The sequence below is a fragment of the Patagioenas fasciata genome, chromosome 1 (genome assembly GCF_037038585.1).
Source record: "Patagioenas fasciata isolate bPatFas1 chromosome 1, bPatFas1.hap1, whole genome shotgun sequence".
Classification (NCBI taxonomy): Eukaryota; Metazoa; Chordata; class Aves; order Columbiformes; family Columbidae; genus Patagioenas; species Patagioenas fasciata.
The window spans coordinates 8,282,741-8,298,206 of NC_092520.1; the positions used below are offsets into that span (position 1 = coordinate 8,282,741).

Sequence of the window (15,466 nt, forward strand, 5' to 3'; positions counted from 1 at the left end):
TTTAGTTTTAGGCTTGGTCCATTTGTTTATTTGTTTATTTATTTATTTATTTATTTATTTTTGTCTGCCTTAAATTATAGCTTTGTTTAATGACATTTTGCAATCAAGATATCAGACTTCCTTGCAAAAAGCTAGTAATGTTGTGAAAAATTCATTTCTCCAAAGTGCCAAAAAGCCAGACCTTCTCGTGAATTGTGATGCATCATCGGTTTTATTTTTACTTGTGCTTTCATCAAGTACTTTTTCTTTCGCCTTATCATTCATCTCTAAATAGTAGTGCCATATGACACAAGAAATGAAGGCTGGTTTCCGGTGGTTCCTCTCTGGAGCTGCCAGCAGCAGTCTGATCTGCTCAGTACTAGACATAGTAGTATAGGTACTGGCTTTCCAGTAAAAGCAAATTGTGGGAACCTCATGTGAGAATTAATGCCAGTCCTTTAGAAAACACTTTCAGGAAATGGCCAAGATAATAATAATGATTTTTTACTTGTCTTTTTATTTGTTTTTGATTTTGTGATTTCTTCTGTCTCCTAACTTTTATTTAGGTCATAACAGCATTTCACACATGACTCTTATAAGAGATAGATAGACTCCTTATTTTACTTCAGCCAGGTGCAGTTCCTATTGACTTTCCATTTCCATGGGCCACTTATGATCACTAAAATTTGAATTCTATATGATTCAAAGGCAATAAGGTCTAAGCAGTGTATATTTCTTGTCAGTAACCAGAGACACATTTCCTGAAAGTGGACTTGCCCTTTGAAACCCCTTTTGGGGATATAACACTGTGCTCCAAATAGTCTAATCCCAGGAAGAATTGCTTGCAAGTATTTTTTTATTAAAGTCTATATCCTGAGCACCTTGGAATTTGCTGGAGGACTGGCGTGTGTAAAGGTCAACATAAACAAATGGCCTGAAAGCAATTGCATGCAATACAAATGTGAAGTATTGCATGTAGGAAGGCATATCCAGTTGCATGAATACCAAATGTGTATTGATTAACCAGCAGCAGAGAAGGATGGGGTGGAGTTGGATAGAAATGAATCCCAGAGTGAGTCTCAGTGAAGCATGTGAGGCTACTGCAAAGCTAATCTGAAAAATACTCAGGCTATGTTTAGAGAATTCCTGTAAGCGAGAGATGGAAGGAATTGTTCTGCTGGGCAGTGCCAAGGTTTGGATGCACACTTTGAGAGGGACGGAGAGATTTTAGAGGAAAAGACCAAGGACATGAAGGATTTTATAGTGTACGAGCTATGGTGAAGTTTGAAACAATTAAGTAGAACAAATTGGGATAAAAAACAGCCATCTTCAAATGTGTAAAACCTGTTGTTATAATGACTGAGATGTATTAGGCTACAACTTTTCATTATGGAAAAGAGACCAGTTAGAAAGGATACAGCACTGGTTTATAAAATCATGAGTTACACAGAGACGATGAAAAGGAGTTGACTGTTCCTTGTTTCTTTGCAACATTTTGAGACATCTGATAAACATATCAGGAGCAAGATCCAAAATAAAAAAGGGATTGTCATAGGAGAAGTGGAAGGCCTGATGAAATTCTCACCAAAGGATGCTATGGAAGTAGAAGTTTACATGGATTTCAAGGGAAGTTACTGGAAAATTGCTACCAATTATTGTGCTTCCTACTGAGGGTGTCCCACTCGCACACAGCAGGAAGGATGTGTGTGCAGAGGTGGTGGCCATGTGTAGTACTATGGCCAGGCCTATGCCTCTAATGCATGTAGTAAACATGTGTATGGTGAAATAACTTCAGTGCATATGGACATAACTGAGCTAGGTAGTTCAATGCTAGCAAGAGTGTAGTAACACCAAATTTGATGTAGGCTAACTCCTCTTTTGCCCCAGCAGTCTGGGTAAATACTGGAGTTCTTAGCCCTTGGTGAGCTCTAGCGTGTGGTGGCTCAACTGATTGTTTCATGCTCATTGAGGTGCCTGTGTGTTATACTATAATCACTTGAATAAATCAGTAGGTCTATATAATGACATTAAAGTGGGGCATATATATTCTGAATGTGCTGCGCATGTTTTTCCACTGTGTTGGCAGGACCAGGCCTTTTTCTCTGTTGAATTTGTCACAGAAAAATTCTAACACAAGTTATAAATAGGAATCTTCAGAAAAGAAGAGCTATTTCCTAGCTATTGAGGACTGGCGGTAATATGCTCATTTTTTGTCCTTCAAGCTAATATTTAATTGGAGTAATTTTTCTACCTTCTTTCATTTATCTTTTAAATTTATACCTGGCTAAAGAAGTTTAAAAGTTATATGCAGTTGGTGACTTTGTAAATGATTTAACAGATCAAAATTATTTTCAGAAATAATACAGATAGTTTTCCACTAGTTAAAAATGTAAAACTATGCTGGTAATATGGCACTTTAAAATGTGTAAACACATCTAAGCATGAGTACTTTTTGGAAGAGCATTCCCATTAACTTAAAAATCACTGTTTATATGACTGTGTATTAGAAATACGGGCATTTAATTGGAAGGTATTATCTCCATCTTCAGGTGGAGAGATTAAGTCATATAATACTTTCCAAGCTTCATCTGAATTCTTGACGCATAATTGTTTTTCAGAGCATCCGAGCTGTCCTCTGCTGATCTATTTTCCTCCATCCTGTGATCTAAAGGTACTTGAAGAGAACATTCTAGCTCCATGAGCTGTCCATGCCCTTATCTCTAGGTGAAGCAAAGCAGCTCTCCACCAGCAGAGTCTGCTGTTGGCAGGAACCAACTGGCAACTCATCCCGAGAGGAGACCTCATCATGGTTAGAGGTTCCTCATGAGGGGACGAGGAGGGGCAGGCACTGAGCTCTTCTCTCTGATGATCAGTGACAGAACCCAAGGGAATGGCAGGAAGATGTGCCAGGGGAGGTTTAAGTTGAACATTAGGAAAAGATTCTTCACCCAGAGGGTGCTGGACACTGGAACAGGCTCCCCAGGGAGGTGTCACGGCCCCAGGCCTGACAGTGTTCAAGAAGAGACTGGACAACGTCCTCAGACACACGGTGTGAACTGTGGGGTTGTCCTGTGCGGGGACAGGAATTGGACCTGATGATCCTTGTGGGTCCCTTCCAACTTAGGACATCTTGTGATTCTATGATTCTATGATTCTATGATTCTATATACAGAGAATTGGAAAAGCCAAGCCAGCAACCACAAAACATCATGTGAGATGTATCAGCTTCTACTCATGACAGTGGAAGAGGTGGGTCCCAGCAGCTGCAACAGCATCACGAATAAGTAGCAAATCTGCCTCCACAGAAATGTCCCTGGGGCTCTCTGTCCAACCTCCACCTCAATGGTCATATTCGTCTCCTTCTTATGGCAGGACTGTCCCAGATCTGGTCTAGTCCTTGAGCCTTTGGACACACAAAAATGTCACTTTATTCCCATTGCTAAGAGTGGGGTTGAAAATTCAAACTCTTATTACCGTTCATTGCAAATTCAAACAAAGCTTTCCATTAGGGGTGGACAGATCACAAAATAGCATCTCCTCCATCAATTTTAGCTGCTCTTGAGCTGATATCGGTGACTGTAGGGTCTTTCCTGGGTGAACTTCAACAATGTGTGCTTGCAGCCCAGAATGTCAACCATACCCTGGGCTGCATCATAAAGAATCTGGCCAACAGATCGAGGGAGGTGATTCTGCCCCTCTACTCTGCTCCTGTGAGGCGCCACCTGGAGTGCTGTATCCAGCTCTGGGGCCACCAACATAACAAGGGCACAGACATGTTGGAGACGGTCCAGAAAACATCAGTGAGATTATTTGAGGGCTGGAACAGCTCTGCTGTGAGGACAGGCTGAGAGTGTTGGGTTGTTCAGCCTGGAGAAGAGAAGGCTCCGGGGACACCTTATTGCGGCTTTTCAGTGCTTAAAAGGGGCCTGTAAGAAAGATGGGGACAGACTTTTTAGCAGGGCCTATTGTAGTAGGACAAGGGGTGATGGTTTTAAACTAAAAGAGGAGAGATTCAGGCCAGACATGAGGAAGAAATTTTTTACACTGAGGGTGGTGAAACCCTGTCCCAGGTTTCCCAGAGAGGTGGTGGATGAACCATCCCTGGAGACATCCCAGGCCAGGCTGGACGGGGCTCTGAGCAACCTGATCTGGTGAAGATGTCCCTGCTCATGGCAGGGGTTGGATTAGATGAACTTCGAAGGTCCCTTCCAACCCAAGCTATTCTATGATTGATTCTGTAATTCTATGATAATGGTTCCAAAGGCAAGTGGATTTTACTCAGCAACAAACGAATATCAGCAAAATAAAGCAGCAGATACAGTCAAGGTCCTTGAAATGCCCTAAGTAGAGTCCTTTTGGTTTGTAATAGAGGTTTGAGATTGTTTTGTTCTTAAGGAACATATAACAGAGTTGTGTGCAGTCATTTCTATTTCAATGGGGGATCTTTCAAGTTTGTTTTATATTTATAGTCTCTGGTTCATTTTGTGCCTGCTGCCTGTGGTGTAACAAGCCTTTTCCCTTTTTCTTTCATCTAATATAATTTTTTTGAGAAGACAACTTCTCTTTAATCATTGTCAGAGACAGGCTTAGTTTTTAGGAGGCTTGATTAGCGTACAGGGAATTCAGAGAAGAGTAGCAGAGAAGGTGATTTTGAATTCTAAGAAAAGATTAGAAGAAGGTTAACAATGCATATAGCCTGACCAAGGGTCTATAGATCATCTTGATCTTCTGGTATCTAATGGATGTGGGGATGGGTTAAAAGAATTTTTAATGGTATAGCAATGAAACAAAAATTTGAGTAGAGAAAACACTTCCAGAAATGCAACTCCATTGTTCCAAGTTAATTGCCCTGTTTCCACATAGAGGTGCGCTGTGAAAGGCAGACATCATCGGAGAACCTGGAAAGGCTGGGTGAAGGCAACTGCTAGAGAGACTGGTAGAGCAAGAGAAATTTTACCAGATGAACAGACCAAAAGGAAATGACAAGTAGAACAAAATTTTTTGATCCTCCCAAATCCAGGGAGAGAGTAACATTTGCAAAGACGAAGCTTAGACAGCAGTAGGTGACTTTTATTCACTGACAGGGTCATTTTACTCAATAGTCCCACTGCAGTTTTCTGAGCATGTCCCTTTTTGCTATGAGCAGAGGAGGTGCACTTCATGTGGCAGCACAGTGATTGTGGGCAAGGAGGCTGCACCAGTGCACTCCAATTCAAAGAAAGGTGGAGGGCTCACAAAACCCAGCAGGTCACAGAATCATAGAATAGTTTGGGCTGGAAGGGACCTTCAGAGGTCACCTAATCCAATCCCTGACCTGTGGACTCTCTTTTTCATACGGTAAGACACAGAATGTATGTTCTTCTGCGTATCACATCAGACAGCGAAAATATGGATGTAGATTTTCCAAGAAGCTTTGCTCTTGCAGTATGACTTTGATTTAAATGCCTTTCCTTGCAATTAGGAGTTTACTTCGGTGTCTCTGATGAGTGCTACTGAAAAAAAAAAATAGAAGAGGATCTTCAAGAAAATGCTTTCCTATGGCAGTTTCCTATATGTGGTTGTCACTTAATTGAAATAAAATGTCTTGGCCAATTGTGATATGAGTTATTATTCCAATCTGTCATTGGAATGATTCTTCCTTTTCTAATCTTTTCCCAAGTGACTGTGCATCTGGTAACTCTTTTTCACTTGAAAGCAACAATTATTTTAAGTGTGAAGAGATGTATTTCATGCCTTGCGCAATACTCAGGCAGTTGGTGTTTGATGCATCTTAACATTGAAATGAAATCACAGATGAAAACTGTTCTGGTTGAAAATCTGCAATAGTGTCAGGGACTGGGGAAGAAATGGGAATTTTAATGAACAGATATGTCCTCCCTGTTGAGAGCACGAGCCAGCTGAATGCCGTCAGATCCAAAAGATCCAAGAGGCTAACTGGCTGATTTTCCTTCCCATCTTTGAAACCTGAATTTGGAATTAAATGTAGGTGATTTTAATTAGGTCCTGTGAATATTAATTGGGAATCATATTTTTGTGATTATGAGTCCTGTTTTAGATCAGAACGTTGTGTTTAAAACATTGAAAAGTGCAGATGCAATGTATTCTTATATTAAAAATGCTAATGATTAGGACAGATTGAGAGTGTTACTGATCACTTAAATGTCTAAGATGGGTGGATATTAGAACTGCTAAAACAGTTAAGTAGCACAGTTTTCTGGCATTTTGTAGTAATGTCTCCTAAAAATATTGTCATACCACCCCCATCCCAAATTAACGCTTCTAAGGCCAGTAATGTAGTGTGCTCACACCTTAAGGTAGCACTGTGATTCATGTTTTAATGATAGTGCCTGCTGGCTGTAACTATGGAATGTATTGTCATGGAAACTACACTTTTCTATATTTACACCAGTGCTGGTTATGCGAGAGACAGTACTTGAAAGAAAAGCGGTATAATATATAGCTTAATAACGAGACAGGCAAGCTAGGAATAAACAGATCAAAGATTCAGCAATGTTACGGCTGCTGTTTGTCACCATAGTACGTTTCTAAACAGGCTCAGTCACTGTTTCTGATGATAACTAGCACAGCAAGTCAGAAAGAAGCGCTGCTGCGATGGCACTTTGGACTAACAGGTCAGACAAACTTAAATTATTGATAGCTGATTGATTGGCATCTGCATAGTGAGCTCCCATGACATGTAGTACTCATGTCCAGGCTCTTAGGGAAAAAAAAAGGATGAACTGAGTGAATTGAGGACACTGGGTTGTAAGGCCCTGTTATTTGCAAGAAATAAATCTTCAGAAATGGAACTGGGTTGTAACTCTAATTGTGGAGCAGTCCTATCTGTCACTTCAATCTAGAAACTACTGTCATTTTATTGAGCTTAGAAGCTCAAAGTTCGAAAATATAGAGTGAGAAACAATACTCAGAAAATAATATGCCAAGGTGAAATCTAACTACACAAAACAACAGCGTAAAAATAAAGTTATTTTATGGTGCAAAAGAAAAAGTAGGATCAAAAATTGTTTAAGGAAATGGTTCTCTAATGTTTTTGAACTTTGCAAAGCAAGGGTGGGTAATTTTGAAGAAATTCTGCTTAAAATTTAGATATATACATCCATGCAATGCACATGCATGTATATATGTTTACATAAATATAGGATCCTAACAGAAGAGGTCTCCTACATTAGGGTCTGCAGTGTTAGGCAGATGTTTTAAAAAATTCTGTACCATTCACCCTCTATACTGCTTGACCTGGCTGAATGCAGAGACCTCTATTTACCATTTTCTCCAGTCTATTGTATAACAAATTTCTAGTTTGGTTTTATTACAGAAAATTGATTCAGTTGTGCCTTAAGAACTCACTCGCGATTGCCAGGGAGACAAGCTGCTCTCATTTCTTTAGAAAGAGTTTCTAATTTGATGGGCAGAGCTTAGTGAGTCGCAAAAAAACAGGGTCAAGTCACTGAAACAACTGCTGGGTTTACCTTGCTATCAGCTGTGAAATCATTGAAGACATCACTTTACTTTCTGTGTCGTAGCCTTTTTCATTTTATAGTTGTGTGTCTGCCATGGCCAAACCTATTTCCTGGAGGAAATATTCATCCAACTTTTATATATAAATGATCCTCTTAAAAAGCACAGCAAGCGGTTTGCTCACCCAAATGCTTTATTATGCATTTTCGGCTGGTGTTGCTTTAACTGAAGGAACAGCGACAGCTGTAACTGAATCCAAACCAGCGTTATGCTCCTAAACTTCTTTAATTATTGCATTTCTGGAATACAGCAAGCTGTTTGCAGGTTATAGGATAATAGTACTAGCTGGAGTCATTAGTTCCTTTGCCTCAAAAGCAGAGTTTAAAGAGGGTTACGTTTTTAAGCTTCATGCCGGTGCATTTTCCGTGTAACTTCATCTCTTTATTCAGTGTCTCCCGCAATCCTTCAACCTGTCTATTTGTAAATTTGTGCCTGGAGAAAGCTCCCATGTGGCAAGCCAGGATTGGATAAATGTTACTTGTATTTCTCTGATTGCAAACTCCCAGCATCTGGGATTTTCAGCTTTGAGTACAGTTTGTTTCATGCTGAGATTCATCTTTTTGGGGAAAGCAAAGGTCATCGCTTCTCCGGAGTTGCGACTGATTTGATTCTTTTTCTCGGGGAGGCGCTGGGAAGGGAATCCTTACTGGAATGCATATTGATAAAGGCTGAGGATTCTGGCTTCTTAGATAAGTAATTTTTTTTTTCTCTTCTCTCCCCACAATGACTATGTATTGCAGCAACTCACTGGCTTTTTACCAAATCAGGAGCTGCAGTATTTTTCTTCCGATGGAATAATTTCAGCCCACTTCAGCTAGCATGACAATCTTATGTGATTGTTATGAGTAGGCGTTTACATCCTTTTACATGCTAATACTGCCACACCTGCTAGTCCCCCTCATTTCCATTTCTCTCCTTTTTTTTTTCCTTTTTTTTTTCCTTTTTTTCCCCGATGTAAAAACTAATTTCCCAGAGGAAGGGAAATCCTGAGATTCGTGATCAATGCTGCATCGTTGATTCATCAACAACGAAGGGGATGGCTGAATGGGACACAGGTAGAGATTCAAGCAGGCTGCTTCTGACCAGCAAGAGAAAAGCTAGCTGTTGAGCAGCATATGTTGCCACTCCATGTGCTGGATTAGCTACTTGTTTTTAGCCTTCAGTAGGCTGCAACTACTGCAGCACTAAAGGAATGTGCCCTATTGTTAAAAATCCTGACTGCTTTACACCAATGATTTGCCACTGCAAAGTTGCATGCACCAACAACACTTTATCGTTGATGTTTGGATGCAAGGTAGGATGTGGTTAATGTATTTAAATGCATGCTGTAACTCCTTTGAATATCTGTGCTGTTTAATTTCATGTCTGACTAGAGATTTCAGTGCAAATTGCAATACGTTGGCTATAAATTAGGGCTTACAGCCGATACGTTTTAAATGTTAGGAAAAAAACAAAGGAGAAGTAAAGCTTTCTTATTTCCCAGGGTTGTACGAGCATAGATTTACATAGGAAAATCTAACGGATTATGAAGCATTTGTTTTAGAGTTGATTGTATACTTAGCTAACAGTGCTAAGATTACTAAACCACTACTCTGCCATTTGCCTGGCTTTATTGATTTTGATGTGTATACTGTTATTACAAAAGCACAAACCAGCTAGAATGAATATATTTTTTCCGTTTGTATTGCTGACATGGCTCTTAACAATAAGAGCAATACTAAAGCATACAGCCCTGCACTTCTCTGTAAGAGATAAGTAAAGTAAGCTCCTGAACACATTTTTAAGTCTACAGGAATATCTTTAAATAAGTGTTTTCTTCTAGAGACTGGACAATTGTTTAATTTCTCTTTTAAATTTAAATCAAAAGGTGGCGCAGTTAGCCAGAGAAGTTTCTTTTCTGGCTGTGTAATGCAATCCCACCCCAAATTTTTTAACAAAGGTGTTGGATTGGAGTGTATTTTTCCCCATATAGAACCTGTCTTGACATTAAAGTATAACTAATGCTGTTTGTAGTTTTACTGGAATAATTCAAAAGTGGTGACATGTTCTTAAAACTTATTATCTTTGGGTAAACAAGTTCGGTTCTTGGATCGCTGGATCATGGTGACTTTACAGGGGGGTAAAACATTTTGACCCATTCCTTTCCCTTGCTATCTTTCAATACTGGATGATGTTAAAACTGTTCCTCTGTGTTTAAATAGAGTAGGAAATGAGCGGTTATATTAAAAAATGGTAGTGATAGTAATTATTTTTAAATCATCAGTGTAACTTTTTTAATCCTCAAAAATGACTAAGCTACAAAAATAAAATTTTAGTTGTACAGTCCATAAACTAGGGAACACAGTATAATTTTTTAAGTTCCTGTGTGACAGAGTAGCCTAAATAAAATGAAGTAACTTTATGGAAATGTTAGAGATGACCCAATGCTCCCCAAATATAACTCAGCTAGAGGTTAATGACAGATCATCTACTGCTTCATATAATAAACTTAAACTAAGTTTCAGTCAAACATTTATTATTTGTCTGCCTTCTCCTTTTCCTCAAACTACAGCCTGCATACATCTCTGGTTACTTGAGACTCTTCTGCACTAAAGTTTCTTGCTTCTTCACTTCCATTTTAAACCGGCAAAAATACGTTCTATTAGTGAAAGGGTTATAATTTAATTGCTGTGTCACGATGCCACTAGTGTTATAAATAGCATCAAGAGTTTAACAGTTTCAAAGCTTCTTTAATTTGCATTTTTTTCATAAGAACAATTAATATTTATTTTTTTATTTTAACCTGAAGAACTTAAACCGTCTTGTTTTCAAGTGTCAAATTCTAGTTAATAAAGGTGAATTGTCAGTCAGGGGAAATTAATGCAAGCCACTCTTCTACAAAGGTAGGCCAGTGGCCTAGGGACTAGTATTCAATTTGTATTCCTGCCTGTAAGTGTGATTTTCAAAGGGTATTCTTTGATGCACTTAAGTTCTTTCATGATTTTCAGATCCTGTTAGGAAGAAGCAGGAGAATAAAAATCATAAATTTCAAACTTTTTTTTTTTCCTCCACAGTGCTTCAGGCTCATTAAGTTAGTCACAGTCAATGTTTTATCTTCCTGTGGTGGTGTGTGAGCTACTTCTGAAATGAAAAGTGGATGTGTAGGATAGTGATCATTTTCAGAAAGATGAGAAAGAGCACAAGTGAACTGAGTTATCTTGGGTTGGTTCAGCACATGTCAGATTAATGCCCTTTGATACCACCATCAAGCAAACACAAGATATTCTCTATACATACCAGTGCATCACCTCACTTCAAATATCTTTTTCTCATTTTCTTCTGTTCTGCAGCTCATATCTAAATACATGACTTTTTGCTCTGGACACATAGGGTTATATTTCTAGATTTATGGGTGCAAATCCACTGTTAACAAGCAAAGAAGTTTGAACAAGAAGATCTTTATTTTTAGAAAATCTTTTATTTATATGTCATGAAATCATAGATCTAAACACGCTCACAATATTATGACTCCTACAATCACATGGTTCTTGAACTCAAGAAGGAGAGTGTTATACAGGAATGACACTTTGTATTTGGGGTGACAGAGGAGAAAATAGATCCTCTGAGTAGAAGGAGAGTGCTAAAATACAGATAGACAACAAAGGAATTCAAAGTTCAGATAAATACCTCGAAGTGACAAAAATAATCAGGTCAGGTTATTAACTAACTCCTTTCAAAAGGACAGTGCAAGTTATAGGGATGACATATTGCTTACGTTCTTGATTTACAGTGTTTACTTCTAATTTCGTGCTAAATACAGTCTTCATATGGGCACAGAAGTGAGACAATTGCACCACATCAGAACCATCGCACCCATTTTTATCTGTTCCCAATGCAATAATTTTCAAGTCTGCTCACTCCTAACAGGTGGTGCCAGGGAGTTAATTTGGGGGGGGGCAGGAAGAGAGTGTGCATGTCTTACTATACCATATGTTGCAAAAAAGGCAGTGGAGGAGTTTTACTGCGCCTGCGGGAAGCTTTCCTTTTCAGCTTGGTTTCCTGGACTTCGATAGTTGACCTTGTCTTGGACCTTTACTTTCAATGATGCTCAGTTTTATGATCCTTGACCTTGAAATTGAGAAGAATTCAGAGCAGTTTAATTTGAAAGGCAAGGTAATGTCTACCTGAAGTGCCACTATTGCAACCTGCCCGTTTTCGGTAGGGAAATACCAGTGTTTTCATCACAGTGGTACAGTGCTGAAGCAGAGAGGGAATAAGCAGGTTTTAAAACACGGCCTTCAGGTGCCAGAGGGGTTTTGCAGAACTGTCTTGTTCATAATCTTGCAGGGCTGGGACATGAATGTATGTGCCCTGAGTCTTAGAGCTATGGACAGATTTGTGTCTGTGGATGAAAGGATGGCTTGTCTGTAAGATAGACCTGCATTCACAGATCTCCACCAAGAGGAGTGCCAAGGCATATATCAGATTCTTACAGAAGATGATAAGACTTCAATGCACACTTGAATGTCAGTATGTGCTTACTCACTTTGCAGAATTGGGCCCTGTAATAGTTCGTTGAGTATTGCAAAAAAGTTATCTCCCGACTCTTAATATCCTGTTCATTTTCCTTTTGTTATTAATAGGAGTGCCAGGAAGGGCTTTCAGATTGAGTGAGAGTTTTTGAATTACATTTTAGCCAAAATTCTGACACTAACATGGAAGTGTTTTTGTCTTATCTCCTTTACCTCCATGGGTCACGGCAACCCCAAGCACAAATAGAGGCTGGGCAGAGAATAGGTGGAGAGCACCCCTGAGGAGAAAGACTTAGGGGTGCTGGTTAATGAGAAGCTCAACATGACCCAGCAATGTGAGCTTGCAGCCCAGAAAGCAAACCCCATACCAGGTTGCATCAAAAGCAGCATGACCAGCAGGTCAAGGGAGCTGATTCCCTCCCTCTACGCTAGTGAGATCCCACCTGCTGTAATGAGTCTGGTGATGGGGCCCCCACCAAAAAAGGGACATGGAGCTGTTGGAGCAAGTCCAGAGGAGGCCACAAAGACAATCAGAGAACTGGAGCACCTCTGCTATGAAGACAGGCTGAGAGGGTTGGGTTGTTCAGCGTGGAGAAGAGAAAGCTCCAGAGACACCTTACAGCAGCCTTCCAGTACCTGAAAGAGGACCTACAAGAAAGTTTGAGAGGGACTTTTTACAAGGACATGTAGTGTCAGGACAAGGGATAATGATTTTAAAATGAAAGAGGGGAGATTTAGATGAGATAGAAGGAAGAAGTTCTTCCCTATGAGGGTGGTGAGGCACTGGAACAGGCTGCCCAGAGAAGCTGTGGATGCCCCATCCCTGGGAGTGTTCAAGGCCAAGTTGGACAGGGCTTTGAGTAACCTGGTCTAGTGGAAGGTGTCCCTACTCATGGCAGAGGATGTGGACCAGGTTATTTTCCAACCCAAACCATTCTATGATTCTATGATATATTGAAAGTATGTCTTGAGGAAATTCCATTGAAAGATGAGTGACTTGCATGTTTGTTGACCCTGAGCAGGTATTTTGATAAATCCCACTTTCCTTTTGATTTAGCTTTATGTTTATATCTGTCCTAGCAAAATTTGAAGGTTTTGTTTGTTTCTTTCTTTTTAAGGGGATAAGATATACCTCCTTCTCTTTCCTACCTCCTTTCTTTCCTCCTAGAACATTTATCACAACCAGTCCTCTGGCACAATAGCTGATTTTGGTATTTTTTCCTATGATTCCTCTGTTTTAGCTGAAATAGCCAAATAGTGACCTATTCCACTCTCCAAGGTGAGCATGAAAGTAAAACTGCTTGTTTTTTAAGCTGACAAAGTTTTGTGTTTTACAAAACTGTTGCAATGAGGAAGGTTTTAGCATTAGAAAATAGTAGGGCGTGTAACTGAATGTCTTGACGTTCATATTTATTATTTTTATCATTATTAAACTACTAGAAAACTACTAGTCTCTTGAATAAACACTTAGTTCTTAATTAAGAGTTGTGTCCACATAGTCACAATCTAGACCTGGTTATTGTAAGAAACAGTAATTTAAGATGGCAGGAAAATGCTTTTCCAACAAGGTATGATACACAGTAGATCATGTTCAAAGCCTCACATGCTTTACCTTCTTGATGCCTCTCCATGAACTCAAGGGAGATTTTCCATTTCATGTGACAGTTTGAGGTGATTTCTGAATACAACTAGATAGAACATTAATTCACATTATAAATGAGCTTTTCAGGCAGTTACTGAATGCCTTCTTGGTTTCTGTCTATGCTGCCAGAGGCTGTCCTAAGGAGCCCTGTACCCTTGAGGCCCCAGAGGAGGACAGCACAATGGAGGAGTTTGACTTGGTTGAGGAGGACTGGGTTAGGGACCAGTTAAGGAATCTGGACATCCATAAATCCATGGATCCAGATGGGATGCACTTTTGGGTGCTGAGGGAGCTGGCTGAGGTCATTGCTAGGCCACCCTCCATCATCTTTGCTAAGTCTTGGGAAACGGGAGAGGTGCCTGAGGACTGGAGGAAAGCAAATGTCACTCCGGTCTTCGAAAAGGGAAAGAAGGAGGACCTGGGTAACTATAGACTGGTCAGCCTCACCTCCATCCCTGGCAAGGTGATGGAACGACTTATCCTTGGTGCCATCCCAAAGCATATCAAGGATAAGAGGCTCATTAAGGACAGTCAACATGACTTCACCATGGGGAAGTCATGCTTGACCAACTTCATAGACTCTTATGAGGGCTTAACCACATGGCTAGATGATGGCAAAGTAGTGGATGTGGTCTACCTTGACTTGAGTACGGCATTTGACACAGTCTCCCACACCATCTTCGCTGCTAAATTGAGGAAGTGTGAACTGGATGATCAGGTAGTGAGGTGGAATGTGAACTGACTGAAGGAAAGAAGCCAGAGCATCGTGGTCAATGGGGCAGAGTCTAGTTGGAGGCCTGTATCTAGTCGAGTCCCTCAAGTGTCGGTACTGGGACCAGCAGTATTTAATATATTCATCAACGACTTGGATGAGGGAATAAAGTGTACTATCAGCAAGTTTGCTGATGACACTAAGCTGGGAGGAGTGGCTGACACGCCAGAAGGCTGTGCTGCCATCCAGAGACCTGGACAGGCTGGAGAGTTGGGCGGGGAAAAATTTAATGAAGTATAACAAGGGCAAGTGTAGAGTCATTGGGGAATGACCTATTAGAGAGCAGTGTAGGGGAAAGGGACTGGGAGGTCCTGGTGGACAGCAGGATGACCATGAGCCAGCACTGTGCCCTTGTGACCAGGAAGGACAATGGCATCCTGGGGTGTATTAAAAGGGGGGTGGTTAGTAGGTCAAGAGAGGTTCTCCTTCCCCTCTACTCTGCCCTGGTGAGACCACACCTGGATTTGCGTCCAGTTCTGGGCCCCTCAGTTCCAGAAGGACAGGGAACTGCTGGAGAGAGTCCAGTGCAGGGCAACAAAGATGATGAAGGGAGTGGAGCATCTCCTGTGTGAGGAAAGGCTGAGGGAGCTGGGTCTCTTTAGTTTGGAGAAGAGGAGACTGAGCAGCAGCCTCATTAATGTTTATAGATATATTAAGGGTGAGTGTCACGAGGATGGAGCCAGGCTCTTCTTGGTGACAACCAATGACAGGACAAGGGGCAATGGGTATAAACTGGAACACAAAAGGTTCCACTTAAATTTGAGAAGAAACTTCTTCTCAGTGAGGGTGACAGAGCCTGGACCAGGCTGCCCAGGGAGGTTGTGGAGTCTCCTTCTCAGCAGACATTCAAACCCACCTGGACACCTTCCTGTGTAACCTCATCTGGGTGTTCCTGCTCCGGCAGGGGGATTGGACTGGATGAGCTTTTGAAGTCCCTTCCAATGCCTGACATTCTGTGATTCTATGAGTTTTTGAAATTAATCTCCCAACCTTACTCGTGTGTTCTGCTTTGTTTTGCCTTATGGA

General features: G+C 40.7%; 1 protein-coding gene across 20 annotated transcripts in view; it reads left to right on the plus strand.

Annotated features, from left to right (window-relative positions):
* Positions 1–15,466, plus strand: part of DLG2 (discs large MAGUK scaffold protein 2) — a 1,047,967-nt gene that overhangs the window by 381,172 nt on the left and 651,329 nt on the right. Inside the window, exon 1 of one of the 20 annotated variants that reach the window (XM_071799199.1) lies at positions 8,067–8,809. The exons of 17 other annotated variants lie outside the window; for them this stretch is intronic. In XM_071799199.1, coding sequence (XP_071655300.1) covers positions 8,708–8,809 — 102 coding nt within the window. In that variant the 5' untranslated portion in view covers positions 8,067–8,707. Of the gene's footprint in view, positions 1–8,066; positions 8,810–15,466 lie in introns of those variants that run through there. 2 more of the 20 variants (XM_071799368.1, XM_071799527.1) reach the window with 2 other exon arrangements.